This window comes from Jaminaea rosea (assembly GCF_003144245.1).
Source record: "Jaminaea rosea strain MCA 5214 unplaced genomic scaffold BDZ90scaffold_1, whole genome shotgun sequence".
NCBI lineage: Eukaryota > Fungi > Basidiomycota > Exobasidiomycetes > Microstromatales > Jaminaea > Jaminaea rosea.
In genome coordinates, this window is record NW_020289975.1 from 1896733 (window position 1) to 1914291 (window position 17559).

General features: G+C 59.1%; 9 protein-coding genes across 9 annotated transcripts; 4 read left to right on the top strand and 5 right to left on the bottom strand.

The window, feature by feature from the left end:
* Positions 1–50: 50 nt before the first annotated feature.
* On the bottom strand, positions 51–1860 carry BDZ90DRAFT_229715 (hypothetical protein). Its single transcript, XM_025505186.1, has one exon. The coding sequence runs from the start codon at positions 1830–1832 to the stop codon at positions 501–503; it is 1332 nt and encodes a 443-aa protein (XP_025365323.1). The 5' UTR covers positions 1833–1860; the 3' UTR covers positions 51–500.
* Positions 1861–1943: 83 nt separating this feature from the next.
* Positions 1944–4044, top strand: BDZ90DRAFT_229716 (hypothetical protein). Its single transcript, XM_025505187.1, has 5 exons — positions 1944–2041; positions 2117–2226; positions 2302–2517; positions 2588–3080; positions 3162–4044. The coding sequence occupies exons 1-5, from the start codon at positions 2010–2012 to the stop codon at positions 3883–3885; spliced, it is 1575 nt and encodes a 524-aa protein (XP_025365324.1). The 5' UTR covers positions 1944–2009; the 3' UTR covers positions 3886–4044.
* BDZ90DRAFT_257777 (hypothetical protein) lies at positions 3976–4425 on the bottom strand (the record flags this gene model as incomplete). The annotated part of the gene is made up of 3 exons (XM_025507995.1): positions 3976–4128; positions 4215–4277; positions 4345–4425. 3 exons carry the CDS (start codon positions 4423–4425, stop codon positions 3976–3978), a joined length of 297 nt encoding a protein of 98 aa, XP_025365325.1.
* A 276-nt stretch (positions 4426–4701) lies between these two features.
* BDZ90DRAFT_236040 (apses-domain-containing protein) lies at positions 4702–7421 on the top strand. Its single transcript, XM_025507283.1, has 5 exons — positions 4702–4814; positions 4904–4948; positions 5022–5178; positions 5252–5955; positions 6031–7421. Exons 1-5 carry the CDS (start codon positions 4779–4781, stop codon positions 7180–7182), a joined length of 2094 nt encoding a protein of 697 aa, XP_025365326.1. The 5' UTR covers positions 4702–4778; the 3' UTR covers positions 7183–7421.
* Positions 7306–8200, bottom strand: BDZ90DRAFT_21470 (hypothetical protein). Its single transcript, XM_025504197.1, has 2 exons — positions 7669–8200; positions 7306–7547 (listed from the first exon to the last, which is right to left on the bottom strand). Exons 1-2 carry the CDS (start codon positions 8004–8006, stop codon positions 7430–7432), a joined length of 456 nt encoding a protein of 151 aa, XP_025365327.1. The 5' UTR covers positions 8007–8200; the 3' UTR covers positions 7306–7429.
* Positions 8201–8462: 262 nt separating this feature from the next.
* Positions 8463–11920, top strand: BDZ90DRAFT_21551 (hypothetical protein). The gene is made up of 2 exons (XM_025504235.1): positions 8463–9125; positions 9201–11920. Exons 1-2 carry the CDS (start codon positions 8918–8920, stop codon positions 11768–11770), a joined length of 2778 nt encoding a protein of 925 aa, XP_025365328.1. The 5' UTR covers positions 8463–8917; the 3' UTR covers positions 11771–11920.
* On the bottom strand, positions 11847–15585 carry BDZ90DRAFT_229719 (hypothetical protein). Its single transcript, XM_025505188.1, has one exon. The coding sequence runs from the start codon at positions 15511–15513 to the stop codon at positions 12070–12072; it is 3444 nt and encodes a 1147-aa protein (XP_025365329.1). The 5' UTR covers positions 15514–15585; the 3' UTR covers positions 11847–12069.
* A 188-nt stretch (positions 15586–15773) lies between these two features.
* Positions 15774–16539, top strand: BDZ90DRAFT_257781 (hypothetical protein; the record flags this gene model as incomplete). The annotated part of the gene is made up of 3 exons (XM_025507996.1): positions 15774–16152; positions 16241–16431; positions 16513–16539. 3 exons carry the CDS (start codon positions 15774–15776, stop codon positions 16537–16539), a joined length of 597 nt encoding a protein of 198 aa, XP_025365330.1.
* Positions 16540–16787: 248 nt separating this feature from the next.
* Positions 16788–17493, bottom strand: BDZ90DRAFT_257782 (putative DNA-directed RNA polymerase II 14.5 kDa polypeptide; the record flags this gene model as incomplete). Its single annotated transcript, XM_025507997.1, has 5 exons — positions 16788–16848; positions 16920–16973; positions 17060–17148; positions 17246–17375; positions 17447–17493. The coding sequence occupies 5 exons, from the start codon at positions 17491–17493 to the stop codon at positions 16788–16790; spliced, it is 381 nt and encodes a 126-aa protein (XP_025365331.1).
* Positions 17494–17559: the final 66 nt, after the last annotated feature.

Sequence of the window (17559 nt, forward strand, 5' to 3'; positions counted from 1 at the left end):
CAGTGACTTTGCCCGCTGGATTTCGAGACTGGAGAAGGAGATCGAGGAGGTAGGGATGTACTACTGCTTCACAATGGCTTGCGGTACGAAGGAAGAGGCAAAGGGAGAAAAGAAGAGGGAGGGCACGCCTACTGTCGGCGGGGCTGTTCCAGCCGCCGAGGGGGGTGGTAGGCGACTTCGACGCCGCTGATGTAGCTCAGGGCTGCAACGTCCCCGTTGCCCTTCATCGGCCCCATGTCATCATCAAGATCCTGATGCCTCCCACGACGACGATCTCGACCACCAGCACGATTTCCGGGCGAATATACCACGTCGTCCTGCGAGCGACGCTTACTCTACCCTCTTCGCCTTGTCTAATACCGACTCTCCTGATCAATCCTCTAGGGGTATCTTACGGACTCTCTCGACGCGCATTAATTCCTCATCCACATGCACAAATGCTCAACCTTCGATCTGCACCAAATCCTTAATAACCCCTCCGATCTGCGCACGCTGTTGAGCTACTTCTTTGCGGTTGCGGACTCTTCCTCCTCCCTTTTCCTCTTTCTCCTCTCCTCCAACCGCTTCCTCGCCTCAGCAGCCTTGTCAACCTTTGGCGGCGGAGACACGGCATTCCCAGCCCCTCCCTCTGGGCTTGCACTCTTGCCGCTTCCTCTATCATTGGCCATATCCAGACCCATCAATTCTCTCCTCTTCCTCTCCAGCCTCTTCGCCTCCTCTTCCTCCTTGCCTTCCTGCACACGAAGAAGCTGCGCTTCCAGCTCGCGCATGGAGGCAGCATCGCGTCTTCTACGATCCTCGCGGTCGGCACCATCACGAGGCGCTGCAGTAGAGTGTGAGTATGAGTCTCGATCGCGACGATCGTCTCTGAGCCCGCGTTGCCTGCGTCGTTCCTGTTCTTCTCTCTCGGCCTTTTCCTGCTCTTGCCTCCGCTTGACAGCTGCAGGTAGAACATTGAGACCGGCAGAGAGAAGGGATCGTTGGTCGACGAGGTCGCCTTCGTCGTTGAGTTGGACGGTGAGGCCTTTTGCCCGAGCCTCAGCGATGGCTGATGGAGTCTGGGAGAGATCTTCCCCTTCCTTCGGTGCATCTTCAGCTGACGAAGACCCTTCGCCCTTCTTTGCAGAAGCCCTCTCAGCCGCCTCAACCTGCTCCCTGTGCTGTTTCTCCTGCTCATCCATCATCCTCTGGTAAAAGCCCGTCATACCCTTGCTCCCTTGCTTCTTCCCCTCCTTCTCGCTCTTCATCTCTTCCTCTTCCACTTTCCTCAACTCCTCTTGCTGTTCCCTGAATGCATCCGTAACAAACTCGTCTTTTCCCTCAAACTCTTCGCCTTCTGCGTCTCTCTCTCGCTGTGTGCGTTTGGCTTCTGCTCTTAGCAGGAGCTTGTCGCGCTCTTTGCGAGAAGAGAGAAATGAGGACATGTACTTGGACTCTTTGCGACCTCCCTCCGCAGTGGTCGAGGAGGTAGCTGGATCCTTGGAGGAAGAGGAGGCCGAAGAGGCCTTCATCGAATCGTAGACATCGTCGTATGCAAAGGCCGAAGAGTCGAGGGAGAGAGCGAGGGTGCTGTGTTTCTGTGAAAATTTGGATGCTGGAGCTGAGGTGGGGGCGGTGCGTGATGGCTGCTTGCGAGAAGAGGTTGAGGTTGAGGAGCGAGGAGCTGAGAGTCCTGCGTTGGCATCGTCGTCGTTGCCTTCATCTTCATCTCCGCCAAAGGCCTTTGTTGCCAGAGATGTCTTGGATGAAGACGAGCCACTAGATGAGGACGGGGCAGCTACCGCCTTCTTGAAGCCGAAGCTGACCTTTGTTGGCCGAGCTGGCGAGGACATGATGGTGGCACAAAAGGGAACAGAGACAAGGAAATGCAACTCGACATCGATTCGAGATCAACTTTCGTGGCCCGAGCGTTGCGTCGAGGGCTGGGCTGCTTCCGTTGCCTCCTTCCTTTCGCTCTCTCATCTCGGCCATTCGAGCTGCCTTGACCTCGAGGGAGCTAGACAATCAGAATGGCTGCAGACTACTGGAGGTCATCTCAAGCGTAAGCATGCTGTCAAAGCCCAGCGCGATGCTCGCTCGTTCCCTCTAACTTCTTTGTCCCCTGCGTCGCTCTCAGCAACCAATGGCTGCTTGATCCCCTCGATCTTGAAGTCTCCCGCGTCGAGGACCTCCGCTATGCAGGCGACAAGGACAAGCTGGCAGCCAGTACCATCTTCCTTGCCAGCGGTACGTCTGTCCTCGTCTTGATCCTCTCCTATCACTTCTTTTCACTCACGTCTCCCTCTTCCTCTCTACGCACAGCAATCTCCTCCCTAGCCAAACGTCTCCACCTCAGACAACGAGTGACAGCAACGGCCACCGTCTTCTTTCACCGCTTCTACTCTGTTCCACCCAATGGATACACGAATACCGATCCTTGTCTAGTGGCAACGGCGTGCGTGTATGTGGCTTCAAAAGTGGAAGAAACACCCATCCACGTCAAGACGGTGATGCATGAAGCGGGGAAGATGTGGAATGGTGAGTGCGCAAGCGCTCTTGCTGGGATGACATCGACGGGGCTGAGCTGACCATGAGCGTGTGCATGCAGAATACGGACACACTACATTCCCAATCTCAAGCGTCGATTTAGCAGAGATGGAGTTCTACCTGCTCAGGGACCTAGACTACCACCTCGTGCTGCACCACCCGTATCGCCCTCTGCTTCAACTCGCAGGAACCGTAGGCAAAGCAGCGGTGGAGAGGGCAGAAGCTGCGGCGCAGAGTAGCAATAAATCAGGAGCAGCAGGTAGAGGAGCAGCATCTTCCGGGCAGATAGGCGTGGGCATGCCTTATGGTCTCGGCATTCACGCAGACGCTCTCGGTGTAGGTTCAAGCAAGATGGGCGGCATGAGCTTTGACATGACGAATGCGAGCGCAGCTGGAAACCATAGTGCAAGCAATGGCAAAGAGGGAAATGACGAGGAGAGAGAGCGCGATCGTAGAGAGGAGGAAGCGGCTCGCAAGGCTTTGGTCAGTGGGGATCATGGCCTGCCGATCGCGCGAGTTGAAGAGATTGATCAGGACGTGGTGCAGATGGCTTGGTAAGTAGTGCGCGGAGCAGCCCATTGAAATTGATTCGATGTAAAGGCTGACGTCCCTACGTCCCCTTTGCCCTCGCACAGGTTCCTCCTCAACGATACCTATCGTCACGCGCATCTGCACCTTCTCTACCCTCCGTACATCCTCGCCCTAGCCGCCCTCTGCCTCGCACTGGTGCTGCATGACCCCAGCAGGGAGAAGATGCTGGCTAGCGTAACCAAGATGGAGGGGAGGAGGAAGCGGGCGCGCGATCTGGATGAGGCCGGCGGCGGTGAGGGCGAGAAGTCGACCAAGGTCGCAGCGAGTACGCCTGCCGCCTCTTCAGCCGCACCCCCCATGCCTCCTCGAGCTGCTCCTTCGACCATCCCGCCTCGCCCTGCACATCTGCCTCCGAAGCCAGGCGGCTCGACAAGCGGTTTCCCCACACGGCCGCAAGCATCACACCCATCCCCGGGCATAGGCTCAAGTCACGACGATTCCCCTGCAGCCGGCGCCCCTGGGCTGACGGCTTCCTCGTCCTCCATTCCCTCGAAACCCACCCCACCCAGTGACGTCCTCACTTTTCTCTCCCTGCTCAATCTCTCGCCCCGCTCACAGCTTGCGTCATGCATCCAGTCCATCCTAGACGGATATGCCACTTGGATGCGATGTCACTCCTCTTTGTTGGAGGGCAAGAGGATTGTCGGGTGGCTGGACGAGTGGAGGCGGAAGAGGGAAGAGGAACTGAGGGTGTTGGAGCATGAGGGCCTCTTGATGGCCGCTAGCGGGAGAAAGGAAGGCGGGCCAGGGGCTGGGAAGAAGGGGTAGATTGAGAAGTCGTCCTGAGGGGTACTCGGCAGTGTAGAGCAGTCAAGTCGGCAGGCTGGCGCTCTCTAATTTCCACGCGGACAATGGCCATCAAAAGAACCATCGATAGACGAAGAAGAGGGTGACGAATCCTGCAACGATGTAGAGGGTGAGACGATGATGCCTTGCTCCCTGGACGACAGTGTGCGTGAGGCGTGACGACGAGTTCGCCAGGCGGGCCGAGAAGTTGTCGAAGAGGTTGGACTGCGGAGCGTACGAGTGGCAGGGTGAGATATCAGCAGCCTGCCGTGACGAGTTTTGAGGGGCAACTCAGAAAGGATGGTACGCACAGTGTTGTCTAGCATGCCTCGTTGCGACTCTGCATCATCGTAGATATCGTTCGTCACGCCTCGCTGCGAGAGAGGTGGTCAAGGTGTCAGCTGAGGTCCATAGCACTCACAGACCTCGCGCCCGACTCACCAAGCTCTTGACCTTGCCCAGCAGGTTTTCTAGCACGTCATCGTTCTGTCGCTCCAGCGTGGAGCTGGCCGAGGTCGACATGCGATCGGTGTTCGTCGCAGAGTGAAGAGGAGAGTGGTGGAATGGTAAGAAGGGGTTGCCGTTGGCTTGGCTTTGGGTGGTTGGTTGGTTGCTCGTGCGTCCGCCTGGTCCGTCCGTCTCCGCTCGCCCTGGCAGTGTCGAAGGAAGGCAGGCAGGCAAGCGGGAGGGCGGGCGGCTCAGCCATTCGAGACTCGAGTCGACACGCGAGCCAAATGAAGCGAGAGCGACGCGACGACGAAGTGAGACGACGGGCGTCGAGTCGAGTCCAACGCTTGACGCAGGCCAGGCTACAGATCTCGCCTTCTCACCACGACGACGATCACCATTCTCCGCTCCATCCGCCTCTCTTCGTCATGTCCAATGCAAAGAAGGAGGGCATGATTTTTAAGGTGAGACAGACCGAGAGCGTCGCAGGGGTCACCACGTTGTTCGTGTAGACTGACCCACGCACGCACTCGTATCGCTCTCCTCGGCATAGGCCACCTACAGTGGTGTGCCAGTGTATGAATGCATCATCAAAGGGGTGAGCAGGCGTGGCAGACTGCATGAATCTCTGCAAGCATCGATGCTGATGCCATGTCCATTCGCTTTATCAGGTCGCTGTTATGAGGCGCCGAGCCGATGGATGGATCAATGCTACCCACATCCTCAAGGTCGTAGGCCTCGACAAGCCTCAGCGAACGCGCGTCCTTGAGCGAGATGTGCAGAAGGGAACGCACGAGAAGGTGCAGGGTGGATACGGAAAGTATCAAGGTGAGTAACCCCCAAATGTGCCTAGCTACATTGCCCACGCAATCTCACCCCTCTCTTGGCCCCAACCGCCCAGGCACCTGGATCCCATTGAACCAGGCAATCGACCTCGCCAAGGCCTACAATGTGCAAGACCTCTTCCAGCCCCTCACCTCCTACGTCCCTTCAGGCGAGTCCCCGCCTCCCGCACCCAAGCACGTCGTCGCTGTAGCCAATCGCTCCAAGAAGAATGCCGCCGCCGCACCTGCCGCCGTCGAGCGAACGCGCAGGGACAGCCTCGACTCGGAGTCGATGGCCTCAGGATTGCGCGAGGTTTCAGAGGGCAGCATCAGCCCCGCTCCGTCCGACGCTAGTAGCTCGTCGAGGACGCCCAGCCCCATCGTAGCTCATCGCGGCCAGGTGCCTGACGTCTTCGATGACCGCGGCCTTAATGGGTATGGCGAGCCCTACGGTGGGGCGGGCGATCTCTACGGGCGTGGTGACCACATGGCACGAGATGCAATGAGTCGCTATGCTGAGGTCATCTTGGACTACTTTATTTCCGAGAGCACAACGATCCCCTCTCTGCTCATCAACCCACCAGCCGACTTTGACGCCAACATGAGCATCGACGATGATGAGCACACGGCTCTCCACTGGGCTTGCGCCATGGGTCGTGTCCGGGTTGTCAAGCTTCTCCTCTCTGCTGGCGCCGACGTCTTTCGCGTCAACCTGAATGGTCAGACCGCACTTATGAGGGCGGCCATGTTCTCTAACAACTATGACCTCCGCAAATTCCCCGTGAGTGTGCTTGGCGCTAGCGCTCCTGAGATGTAGGCTGACCCCCCTTGTTCTCCTACCCGACCTCCGCACCAGGAACTTTTCGAGCTTCTCCACCGCAGTATCCTCAACATCGACCGCAATGACCGCACCGTTTTCCACCACGTCGTCGACCTAGCCCTGTCCCGCGGCAAAGCGAACGCCGCCCGCTACTACATGGAGACGATGATCAACCGCTTGGCAGAGTATGGTTCCCAGCTCGCGGACATTCTCAACTTCCGTGACGACGAAGGCGAGACTCCGCTAACCATGTCCGCCCGCGCGAGGAGCAAGCGCCTGACCCGCCTGCTGCTGGAGCATGGCGCTGACCCGAAGTTGCGCAACAAGGAGGGAAAGAATGCAGAGGACTACATCGTGGAGGACGAGCGATTTCGTGCTAGCCCAACGAGGGGCGTCAATGGTAGCGGCCCCAGTGGGAGCGGCACAGGCGCCGGCGCAGCGAAGATGCACACCAGTGAGGCAGGGCAACGAGCAGGCGGGCGTGCCGTGGCCTTGATGACCAGCCTGCTGCACAGCCTTGCTGACAGCTACGACGCCGAAGTGATCAACTACGAGAAGCGTCTCGAGCAAGCCAGTGGGCTGCTCGTGCAGATCCAGGCAGAAATCGCAGAGTCTACGCGCTCACTCGAGGGCCTGGATGGCCAGATTGCTTCGGGCGAGGCAGAACAGAAGACGCTGACCGACCTGGAGAAGTCGCTAAGGGCAGGAGTTCACAAGCGATCCCGTGAGGAAGTCGAGGACGACTGGAAAATCGTGCAGGAGAGCGTCAAGCGAGCAAGGACGGAGCAGAAGTTGGGCGAAGGAGAGCTCAGCAGCAAGCAAGCTCCTAGCGGCTCATCGTCCACGGATGCCGCAACTCTTCTCGCCCCTCCAGCGGGCGGCGACGGCAAGGCTGAGCTTGGTCGCCTGCGTGAGCAGGTCACTAAGCTAAAGAAGGAACGCAACGCCCTCGTCGAACAATTTGTGACCACTGCCCGCGAGCAAGGGACGGGCAAGACGATGGCTGCGTACAGAAGGCTGATTGCCGCCGGCGTCGGGGACATTGCGCAGGACCAGGTGGACGTAGTCGTGAGTGCATTGTGCGACTTGCTGGAGGAGGAAAAGGGCGCGAACACTGCCAATACCAACGGGAGTGGAGCAGGTGCGCAGGCAGCGGAGGCGAGCGCCGGTGGGAATGCGACTGCCTGAGGACGGGGCCAGCGACCAAAACACCAACATATCCTTGCTCATCCTCGTTCCTCGGTGTCTCATCTGAGCCAAAGTTTTCGTAGCCCGCTGTATCAATGTCGAGACTGTCACGTATTTGCTAGGCGGGACGTTTCAAGACGACGTCGGGATCATTACAGCGATCTCGGAAGCTCGGAGCTATCCTGGAGTCGTACGTAGCCCGTGGATTGCTCTTCTTCCCGCTGCTGGCTGCTGCTGCCGCCGCTCCTCATCGAGTGTTGATCTCCCTCCCCTTTGCGCCTCCCACCTCGTCCCGCTGGCTGGCACGAGTGCGATCTTTCGTTCCGACAAGCCAAGCAGCCATGCGATCGAGTACATCGCAGCAGCTGATAGCGTGAGCAAGAGGGGCGCAGGAAACACAGCAATGAGCGGCCATCCATCCATCATCAAAGCGCCTTAGCGTCGCGCTTCTCTCCGTCGTCGCAAGTCCGGCGCATAGACACGCACCGGGACGCACCCTGACGCTTGCTTGATCCCCGACTCGACCCAGGCCTGTCGAATCGAACGCTGCGAAGATCCACCTCCCACTTCCATTGGAGCGTTGTTTGGCCGGTGGCTTGTTTGAGGGTACAAGAATATCTCAAGGAGCCGTGAGCGAGACGACGTCTTCCCCTTCCCCCCTTTTTGTTCACCTTTTTGTCATCCTTGACGATCTTCGTCCTCGCCTCTCCCTCGTCTCTCTCGTCCCTTGTCCCGTCCGTCCCGCAAAGGGCCCACGGCGATCTCGCAGCCACGCAGCCTCGCAGCGCACCTGCCCGCGTGCATCTCCCTCCCGTCCTTCTCATCGCCAAAATCGATCGCCCGCCTCGACTGGAGTGGACTGGACCGCTGCCGACGATCCAATTCCCCGCCCGCCGCCGTTGCTGCTGCTGCTCCCTCGGTCTGTTTTCGCTCTCCCCGCTCTCACCTCACTTCCGCCGGCCTCAGTGCCTCGCCCTCACTTACACGAGGTCGAAGACTTGCAACAATCTAGCCTTTCCACGACATCATCCTCATCTTGAGATTGGCCGCGCTTGGCTGTTGCTGCCGCAGACAGAAGCCGAACCATTCACCTCTCGCCATCCGCGGTTCAAAGGACGGCCCAGCAACGCCGTGGCTCATCATCTCCCACCAGGTTTCAGCTTCGCGGGAAGACTGCGCCTCCTGCGTTGGCTCTGCTGAGCTCTGGGCTTGTCACCAAAGCGCTGTCAGTTTGCCCTCTGGCCCACGCCTCTTCGGTTGAGCCTCGTCATTACTACAAAACAGAAGAGAAGCGGCGCCGCAGAGTGGATATTCTGCTTGCGTGCAACTGAAGAGAGAGAGAGAGCAACGCAATACCGGCGTGGTCCTGCCGGAGAAGCACCGTAGCATCCGGGATCGGCTCGTCGTCTTCTACAGAGTGAAAGAGCGCGCGCAACGCGGTCTTCATCGCCATCTCAAGGTCCAGCGCGCAGTCGACGCCCTCCAGCGTCTACTGTACGACCATACCACAGCGCAGAAAGCGACTGGGCATCATCACGCGCGCACTTGGCCAAACAAAGCAAAGGCATCCAGCTGGCATTGCTTCACAAGCTTCGTGCGTTCACTCCTTTCCCCCTTCCTCTCACTCACCTAGAGGTCCAATCTCAGCTGCCGCCTAGTTAGCAACTCCGCCAACGCAAGGCTGTCGTCGACGCCGCCGTACAAGCGATTTCCGTGGTCTGTGTCTCGGTCTTCCATGGCTTCTTCGTCAAACTTTTCGTCGTCGTCGTCATCGTCGTCATCTGGGGCAGGCTATGGAGCTCCGCTATACAGCGGCTCAGGCGGCGGTGGAAGTCTAGGTGGATCAGGGGGTGCAGGTCAGGGAGGCGCTGGACCTTCTGGCGCTGGTAGCTCGCCTGGAAACAAGTACCAATGTCCAAATTGCGGCAAAGCTTTTAGCAGGGGTGAGGAAGATTGCATTGAAAGGAAGGACTGAGATGTAAAGACTGACCCAATCGCCTGCCCCGCCTCATGCCCAGATGATCTCCTACGCCGCCATCTAGCTCGTGAGGCCCGCTCAATGGCTCAACCCCAGTTCGACCGTCAGAAGTCCTGCTTCGAGTGCGCTCGCAGCAAAGCGAGGTGCGATCTAGAAGTCCCCTCATGCGGACGCTGCCGGGCGCGAGGCAAGCATTGCGTCTACGGTGCTCGCTCAGGCAACCCAAATGTCCGTCGACAGCGAGACTCTGTTGCCCCTCCTGCCAACCTATCAAGCATGTCCATCGGTACTGGGTCCCAGCACAGCGACATGGGCGGCGTCGGCTCCAGTAGCAGCCCATATGGCTGGGCCTCGGGCGGTGATACTTCTTATTACTCTGACTCTAGCCATGGCTCAGTGCCGCAAACCCCAGGCTCCATCCACTCCAATGACGACTCGGGATCAGAGAGCGGCGTGGCCTGGTCTGAATCGGGTCAGGTGCCCTATGGCGGCCCTCATGCTCATAACTACGCTTCGTCGAGCGCCAGCTTGCCCCTGCAAGCGACGGGCGCATACGGAGGCGGGCCCACTGCTGGCCACGCTGTCGGCCAAGGAGGAGGCATAATGGCACCGCCGATTGGCCCCATCGACCAGGCTCCCGTCGTCACACCCACCACATTCATGGCGAGGCACAGTCACGGCCCATCGATGGCTTCCACTGGTCGTCTCATCACAGATCTGGATCGCAGTGCGCCCACGTACAAGAATGAAGACGGCGAAGAAACGCCCATTGGTCGCATGGTGAATTCCTTCGCCGCGGGCCCCAGCTCCATGACTGCTCGAGGACCTGATCCCGCACTGGATCGAAGGCCGAGGGGTGGGATGGGACCACCCATGCAACACCTGCCGCCATCGGGTCAAATGGGCCAACATGGGCCCATGCACCAGCAGCAGGGAGCGCCTCACCATCTCCAGCAGCAACAGCATTCCCACGCCCAATCACCGCATTCGCAACATTTCTCCTCCTCGACTAGCTGGATCCCGCAGACCCATTACGCGCCCATGACCTCAACGCCCCCAAACAACAACCAGCAGCAAGGCTCTAGCTCTCTAATGGGCCCGCCCGTGGGCCTGCCTCATCGCATGAATGTACCTGGTGAAGGCTCCTCCTCATCCCTGCCCTTTGCGTCTCCCACACGAGGTCCACCAGGGCAGCGTCCCCAACCTCATCGTCTACTCACGGGCGCAGCCATGCCTCAACCTCCGCAATCGAGCAGCGGCACCAATGTCAGCGGCATCAACATGCCACCGGGCAGCGGCAAGCCGCTCTTCAGTGCCATGGTCGATCTGACAGGCTGGCTAGAGGACCCTGTCGTGCCTTCCCCTCTCTATCCCACTGGACCCAGCATGGCACCCTTTGCTCCAAGTGGATTGGATGGTAGCGTGCCAGGCGATGTCTCAGGCCAACAGCAGCCGCAAGCGTCCCTCGACACGTTGATGCAGGGCAACGATCAATCTCAGCAGCAGCAGACCCAGTCGTCCTCTTCGCAGCAACAGATCCCCGCCTCGCGGTACTGGTGGGCCAATCCTCCCTCGCACTCAGACTACAATCTGATGCAGGGCGTAGCGCAGGCTTCCGCAAATCACCTCTCCCACTATCCGGCGCTCATGGTTCTGCCCGAACCCAGCAGCCCTGTACCTCCCACGGTGCACCGCAGCTGGATGGCCACGATGCGTGGCAATATCCCCGCCTACCTCGCCATCGCCCGCGTAGTCCTCGCAGGGTACGCCGTGCGCCTCCCCGCCTCCGAGGCCGTGGTCTGGGAATCTGTGGCACGCGAGGCGCGTCGCATCGTAGAGAGTCACGAAGCCATCAGCTCTGATGCCTGCTCAGCGCTTGAGCTGTTCGGAGCTACGCTGAGCTTGTTCTTCTACTGCATCCTCCTCATGATGTGCAACGATGCTGGTGCGGTGGGTCATGTGGATGTCGGGCTGACCAACTCGGCCTTCTTTGGGTTGAGCCAATTGGCTGGGGCCCTTGCTCGGAGAGTGCAGGCGGCGCAAGCCCAAGCTCAGCAGAAGGAGCAACAACGAAGCATGGAGGGCAATGGTAGCAGCAATGCGGGCAGTGAAGAGTGGATGGAATGGGGCTTCGTTGAATCGATGCGTCGCACGGTGTGGGCAGCATACGCCATGCTGGTCCTGCAACGCTACCGCGACTCGGCGGACATGTCTCAGGGCAGGCTGGCAGGGGTGGACCTCATTCTGGATGTTCAGCTGCCTGCTCCTGCCCTTGAATTTGAAGCGGGCACACTTGAGGATTGGAAGAAGGCAAAGGCCGCGCTCTACAGTAGCGATGAGTCAGGTAGCGTTCGCAAGCCTACCCTCACCTTCCGCGATCTGCTCAGGCATCGACCCGTGCCCTCGAATCCTTTCGCCGCTGGATCCTCGTCAAGCAATGGTGGAAGTTCGAGCGATCCCTCTCGCGCCTCCTCGTCCTCATCAGCATCCTCTGGCGCGTCTGGCTCGGCGCCGAAAGAGCTCCTCGACTACTTTGAGCGCCACGACGCATTCGTCGCTACGGTGCTTAGCATTGCCTTCTGTTTGGACGCGAATTTGAGCTCCGGATGAAGTAGGTCCAGGTCAATGGGATGAAAACGCGCCCATGGTCGTCGTCTATTGATTCGAGACATCAATTTCTGTATTACCACCCAACGTTTATCGTGTCTCTCGTTTCCCTTTGTCCTCTAGCATCCACAATACAAGGGGCCCGCTTTCCCCCCCGTCGAGTTCCTTCTTTTGATTGTTTCTCACTCTCTACCGTGCACCCAATACAAGACAAAAGTGCTCTTTTCACTAGCCGTGCATGTGCTATAGTGCTGCTCATATTGCGATGCATGTATGAAGATCGATGGTCTCCCACCTCTCCTCTACTCCGAACCAAGTCGAACCGCTTCCTCAAACAGCCTCTTGACGTCCTCAACCTTCTCGCCCCCCTCGAAGCCCTTGACCTCCTCATCCAACGCAGCGCGCAGTGTCACCTCAACATCCCCCACCTCAGAAGCAAAGCTGCTCAAGAAGCAACGCAACGCCTCACCAGACCACCAGGCGCGCCACTTGGTCTCTTCATCCTCCTCTTGCGCAGCTGCTGCAGCGCTAGTCGAGAGGTAGAGCCTGGCAAGCCCACGCAGCGCAGATGCTAGGACTTTGCGCTGCTCGCTCAGGATCGACTCCAGGGCAGTGCGCGCTTCTGCTACGGTCTGCTGCGGCTGGGTCTGACCAGGCTGAGCGGCCACTACGGGTTTGGGCGCTGCTGCCGGAGTAGGAGCGGACGGGTCCGCGGCGGCCGGCTTGGGTGGGAGGTTGGCCGAAGTCGGGAAGCTGAAGGCAGGCTTCTTTGCTGGTGGCTCGCTGTCACCTGATGAGCCAGCTTCGGCAGCAGCAGTAGCTGCTGCGGCTGCCGCTGCTGCCTCTGCTTCCTTGCGCTCCTCCTCTTCCGCTTCGTCGCGCTGCAGTCGCGCGAGGCGACGACGGACCTGCCCAACACGCCCGTTCACCTTTTCAACTGTGAGACGCAGGATCTCGTACCAGTCAAAGGAGGACCAGTCCCTCGTGTAGTGCGATGCTGCCCCAGTGTCGTCGCTGTTGTAAGGGCGGGAGAAGCTCCATGCTACAGTGTCTCCCGATCCTTGCAGGACGGTCGTGGGCAGAGCTGCTTCGCCGAGTGAGTCGCCATTGAACACGAATCCAACGACATCCGCCGGCTCGACGATGCGGTATTGCACTAGCTTGTCGACCACGATTAAGCACCACTGCGGGCTCCTGGCCCAATGCCTGGCTGTGGCTCCCAAAATGGCCGCACGCGTCGCGGGGGTGGTCGACAGGTGACGCAGCAAGCCGTGGTAGCGTTCGACGATGTTGAGGAAGTGGGAGAAAGAGCGCGACCCCACATTGAGGACCACCTGGGTCATCACGTCTCGCACGACTACGTCTGCTTGCGCTGCGTTGCTGACCCGGCCCGACGGAGGGATGGCCGTGTGCTCGCCGCCGTTGGCGCCATTGCCATCCTGCATCTCATCGTCCAGCGGGTTCTCCGGCGCAACAAGGTCGCGCTTGAAGCTCTCCAGCTCAGCCAGCACGACCGGAGCTGTAGCCCTGGCCCTCAATGAAGCAGTCAGTGCCGCCGCTCTCTTGTTGTAAGGGTGCCCCTCTTCGCCATACGTAAAGCATGGCGCAGTTTCCTCAGGCCTAAGCACGCTTTCCTGCACCTCCTCGGGTAGAGTTCCCTTGATGCGATCATAGTATGCCAACCTGACCTCCAGATCTACAATCCTCCTCGCGAGAGAACGACACGGGTGACTCCACGCAAGCCCCATATCGGGGATCCACTCCTTCCAGTTCCAGGAGAAGTTGAAGTTGCTCAGGTGCGCACTAAACCAGTCACTGAAGCGCTCGAGCACTTCAGAGGAAACACGTCCTCGCCTCGCGGCGCCGTAGACTCGACGGACTGTTCTGCCGATGGCAGGTGCAAGAGTTTGCGGGCTGAGCGTTGTGATCTCGCGAAGGAGGGCATGGTAGTAGAGCCCTACGTGTGGGCTGGAGGGAAGAAGGAGTGAGGAGCCGAGGATGCACTCTACCAGGAGGTCATCCAGTGTCCAAGCCCCCTCCGGGTCGCGGTCGTCGCGATTGGTCCACTCGTCTGCGTCCTCCGCATCACCGAAGAGGCCAGCGTTGGGGTGCACTGCTTTGCCCGCGAATGTGCCCTTGCGCAGCCATTTTGCGAGGCCAAAGAGGATGCGAGCGCACTCTTTGCGATTTACCTCGTAGAGATCGATGATATCCAGGGTGAGGCCACGCAGGACTACGGAGGAGGGCGTGCCAGCGAGAGGGCACGACTCGACGAACCAACGAGGATACAGTCCCACTCGGTCCGGTCCAGCTCCGGCTCGGCGGACTTCTTCGTCTGCCTTTTGCAGGGAGATGCTCTTGTGCTTACTACCGCCGCCAAACTTGCGCTTGTTGAGTCCGGTAGGCTTTGCTTGGCCTTGCCCACCGAGCGGGAAAGACGTCTCGAATTCGTCTTCCTCCTCAGGTGGGACGAGAATCTCGGGCATGGAGATGAGGTATTGCGCTTGAGGGAGAGTGGAGGTGTTGCGCACTACAGAGTCGACTATGTTGTTGATGGCTGGAGGGAGGAGATCGGTCGCTCGGGGCAAGAAGGTGGGCGGACGCCAGTCGCGAGAGCGCAGTAGCTGGAGGGCCTCGACGGCTTGCTCGAATCCTTCCTCGTGGAGGAGGTCGCCGCTATCGCCTTCGTTGTCCGGATCGATGGGCGAGCGCCAGGGGGAGCGAAGGTCGTGCTCTGCCTTGCGAGTAGCGTTGTAGCCTTCTACGGCTTGGACGAGTCCATCGAGGTCAGAGATCGCCTCGTCCGATCGAGCAACATCGCCATCGCCCCTTGCAAGGTCGGCGGCAGAGCGACAGAGGACTTCGATGATGCACATTGCAGCGCGGTCGCCACGATCAATCGTGACACCTGGCTCGTTGAGGACCATTGCGAATGCCGAGAGGAGCTGGCGCATAGACGAAGGAGGGACGATGCCGAGGGGTACGAGGGCGGCGAAGAAGTGTAGCGAGAGGCGGACATTCCTCCAGAGGCGCGAATGAAGGTGAGAACGAAAGGCTTTGACGAGGTCGCGGCCGATCTTGATTCCGAGGGTCTCTTGCTCAGATGAGGTGGAAGAAGAGGCGCCATTGCCATTCTCTCCGTCCATCGCTGCGGTGTCATCCATTCCGCGACTCTGAACATCGGGTGAGAGGATGAGGAATCCGAGTAGCGCAGCGATGAGGGGCGTCTTGTGTGGCTGCTCAGTGACCATTACACGGAAAGCTTGAAGGACGACTGCCTCATGTTGCGGGCCGCGCTTTGCCTCTTCTTCGATCCACTTCTTGAGGGTGAAGAGGTCACTCTGAGGGTAGAAATCGTCGTCTTGGATTGCAGCTGGTGCTCCCTCTGCCTCATTGGCAGGCTTGGCGGACTCTGCAATCTTGTAGAGCTTCTCGCGAACTCGACGTGCTCGCTCCTCTTCTGCGCGTTGGCGGTCGTGGTCGTTCATACCAGCTGTGTACGGCGAGCCGCCGTAGCCTCCTCCACCACCAGCATTACGTCGTGGTCCGCCGCCGCCATAGCGCCTGCCTCTGCCTCCCCCTCCTCCGCCATAAGACTGACTTGGGTAGCCTTGCTGCTGTTGGTGCTGCTGCTGATGACCCTGCATTGGGTTCGGCGGCAGGAAGGCAGGGTATCCCTGTTGCTGCTGAGGATTCCCCCATGATCCACCGCCCGAGTACATGCCGTGTGGATCGTTTGGATCCATAGCTGCAGAGGAGGGCCTGGTGAACGATGTTTCGTGGTCAAGTTTGAGAAGTAGTTGCGACTTGTACGTGCTCTTTCCTTCGACTTTGGCGCGCAAGAGCGGATGGGCGGATGGGCGGGCTCAGACGAGTGGATGAGCCTCGCGCCGTGGCCGTGCGTGGCCGTGGCCGACTGGACGGGCTCGTCCCTCCATCTCGACTGCTCCTGTCTGACCAAGGGAACGCATCTTAGCATCCTGTCCACCATCCCGCCCTCGCCATCATGGGCTACCTAACACAGTACGCCGCCGGCTATTCAGTCACCTCCCTCACCACACTCCTCCTCGTCCTCTACTTCACCGACCATTTCCACCCCTTCTACTTCCTCCGCACCGCCTCGCCCTACGCATGGGCAATGACGGGCATTGGCCTCTGCATTGGCCTCTCGGTCATGGGCGCAGCTTGGGGAATCTACATCACTGGCTCATCCATCTTGGGAGCTGGTGTGAGGACGCCGAGGATCACAACAAAGAACTTGATCAGCATCATCTTCTGCGAAGTCACGGCCATCTATGGCGTCATTATTTCCATCGTCTTCAGCGCAAAGATCACGGGCAGCCTGTCGGATCAGGGACTGTACACGAGGGATAACTTCTTCACAGGTGAGTGCAGCCCCGACGATGAGCAAGGCGTACAGCACGGTAGCACTGACCATGACGCTTCACGTTGACACCCCATTCTCGCCGCCAGGCCACCTCCTCTTCTGGGGAGGACTCACCACGGGTCTCTGCAACCTCATTGGTGGAGCATCCGTAGGCGTCACGGGTGCCAACGCCGCCGTCGCAGATGCAGCCGATGGGCAGCTGTTCATCAAAATCTTGATCGTGGAGATCTTCTCGTCGATCATTCCCATGTTCGGTCTCATCGTGGCGTTGCTCATGGTGAGTGGAGAGAGCTGGTCGAGGTGGAGCTTTGAGATGGCCTTTGCTGACCATCCGCGCATCATTCTCCCGTTCACACAGACTGCCAACACGAGTGAGTTCAAATGAGCAGGGACGGAGGCTGCTCGTGTAAGGTTGGCAGTGAACACGGATGGATCTGCAACGGGCATGTAGGAAGAAGATCTGGTGCCTTACGCCAATCGCTCTTCTCATCTTTACGAACATCATCACGTCCCTGGTTGCATATAGCTATAGTACATATAATGGCAGAGCAGTCTCGCCTCCCGAGTGTAGCTTTGTGGTTGTGCTGCTGGAGTCGGTCCCTTTATCGCCGTCTTTCGTCTCCCTCGCCGCCATCACCTCTGGTCCGTCGCAAGCTCGTCCATGTAGCAGGCCTCGCAGTTGGTGCATACGTAGCTGCGACGCGGAGAAAGACGATGAGCAGGTCAGCATTGCTCACACTTCCATGCGAGTACTCTGCAGCTCACAAGAGGATCATCCTGTTCTGTATGCGCTTCGACTGGTCTTGGAAGTAGACAGATCTGCGGGCGACGAAGAGAGAGGAGCGAACGATGAGCGTCCATTCCTGCTGCCTGGATGGAGCCACCGCGCTGCTGCTAGCACTCACTCGCTATGCCCACACTCCGGACAGATATGGTCATGTCTGCGAGGAAGCGTCGGGTCTGTACGAATGCTATCGATGACGCCTGGTTGCTCCTGTAGGGGCGAGAAGAGGCGAGAAGAAGCAAGCAGCCGTGGTCAGCGGGCGTGGGGATCGCATGCAGCTACCGCCTCGACGTCGCTGTGTGCGCACCTTGGAGACACTCTTCAAGTCGTTGCGAAAGACGACATTCTCCCTTGCCTCCTCTCGATAGTTGCAATTCCTGCACGAGTAGAGGAGGACGTGGTTGGATCGGTCCACTTCAGGGTAAAGGAGGTTGTTGCTGAGCACGCGTGCAAAAGGTGAAGGCATTTCAGCTTTTTGCGAGGTAGACCATCGCCCGCTCCCACTCACCACTCTGCGCAGAAGTTGAGGCTAGGATTGCTTCCACCAGTAGCCATGTCTTGCAGCGAGAGGGTTGATCGAAGGAAGGGAAAGGACAACGGCGGCGGATGGAGGCATCCGTC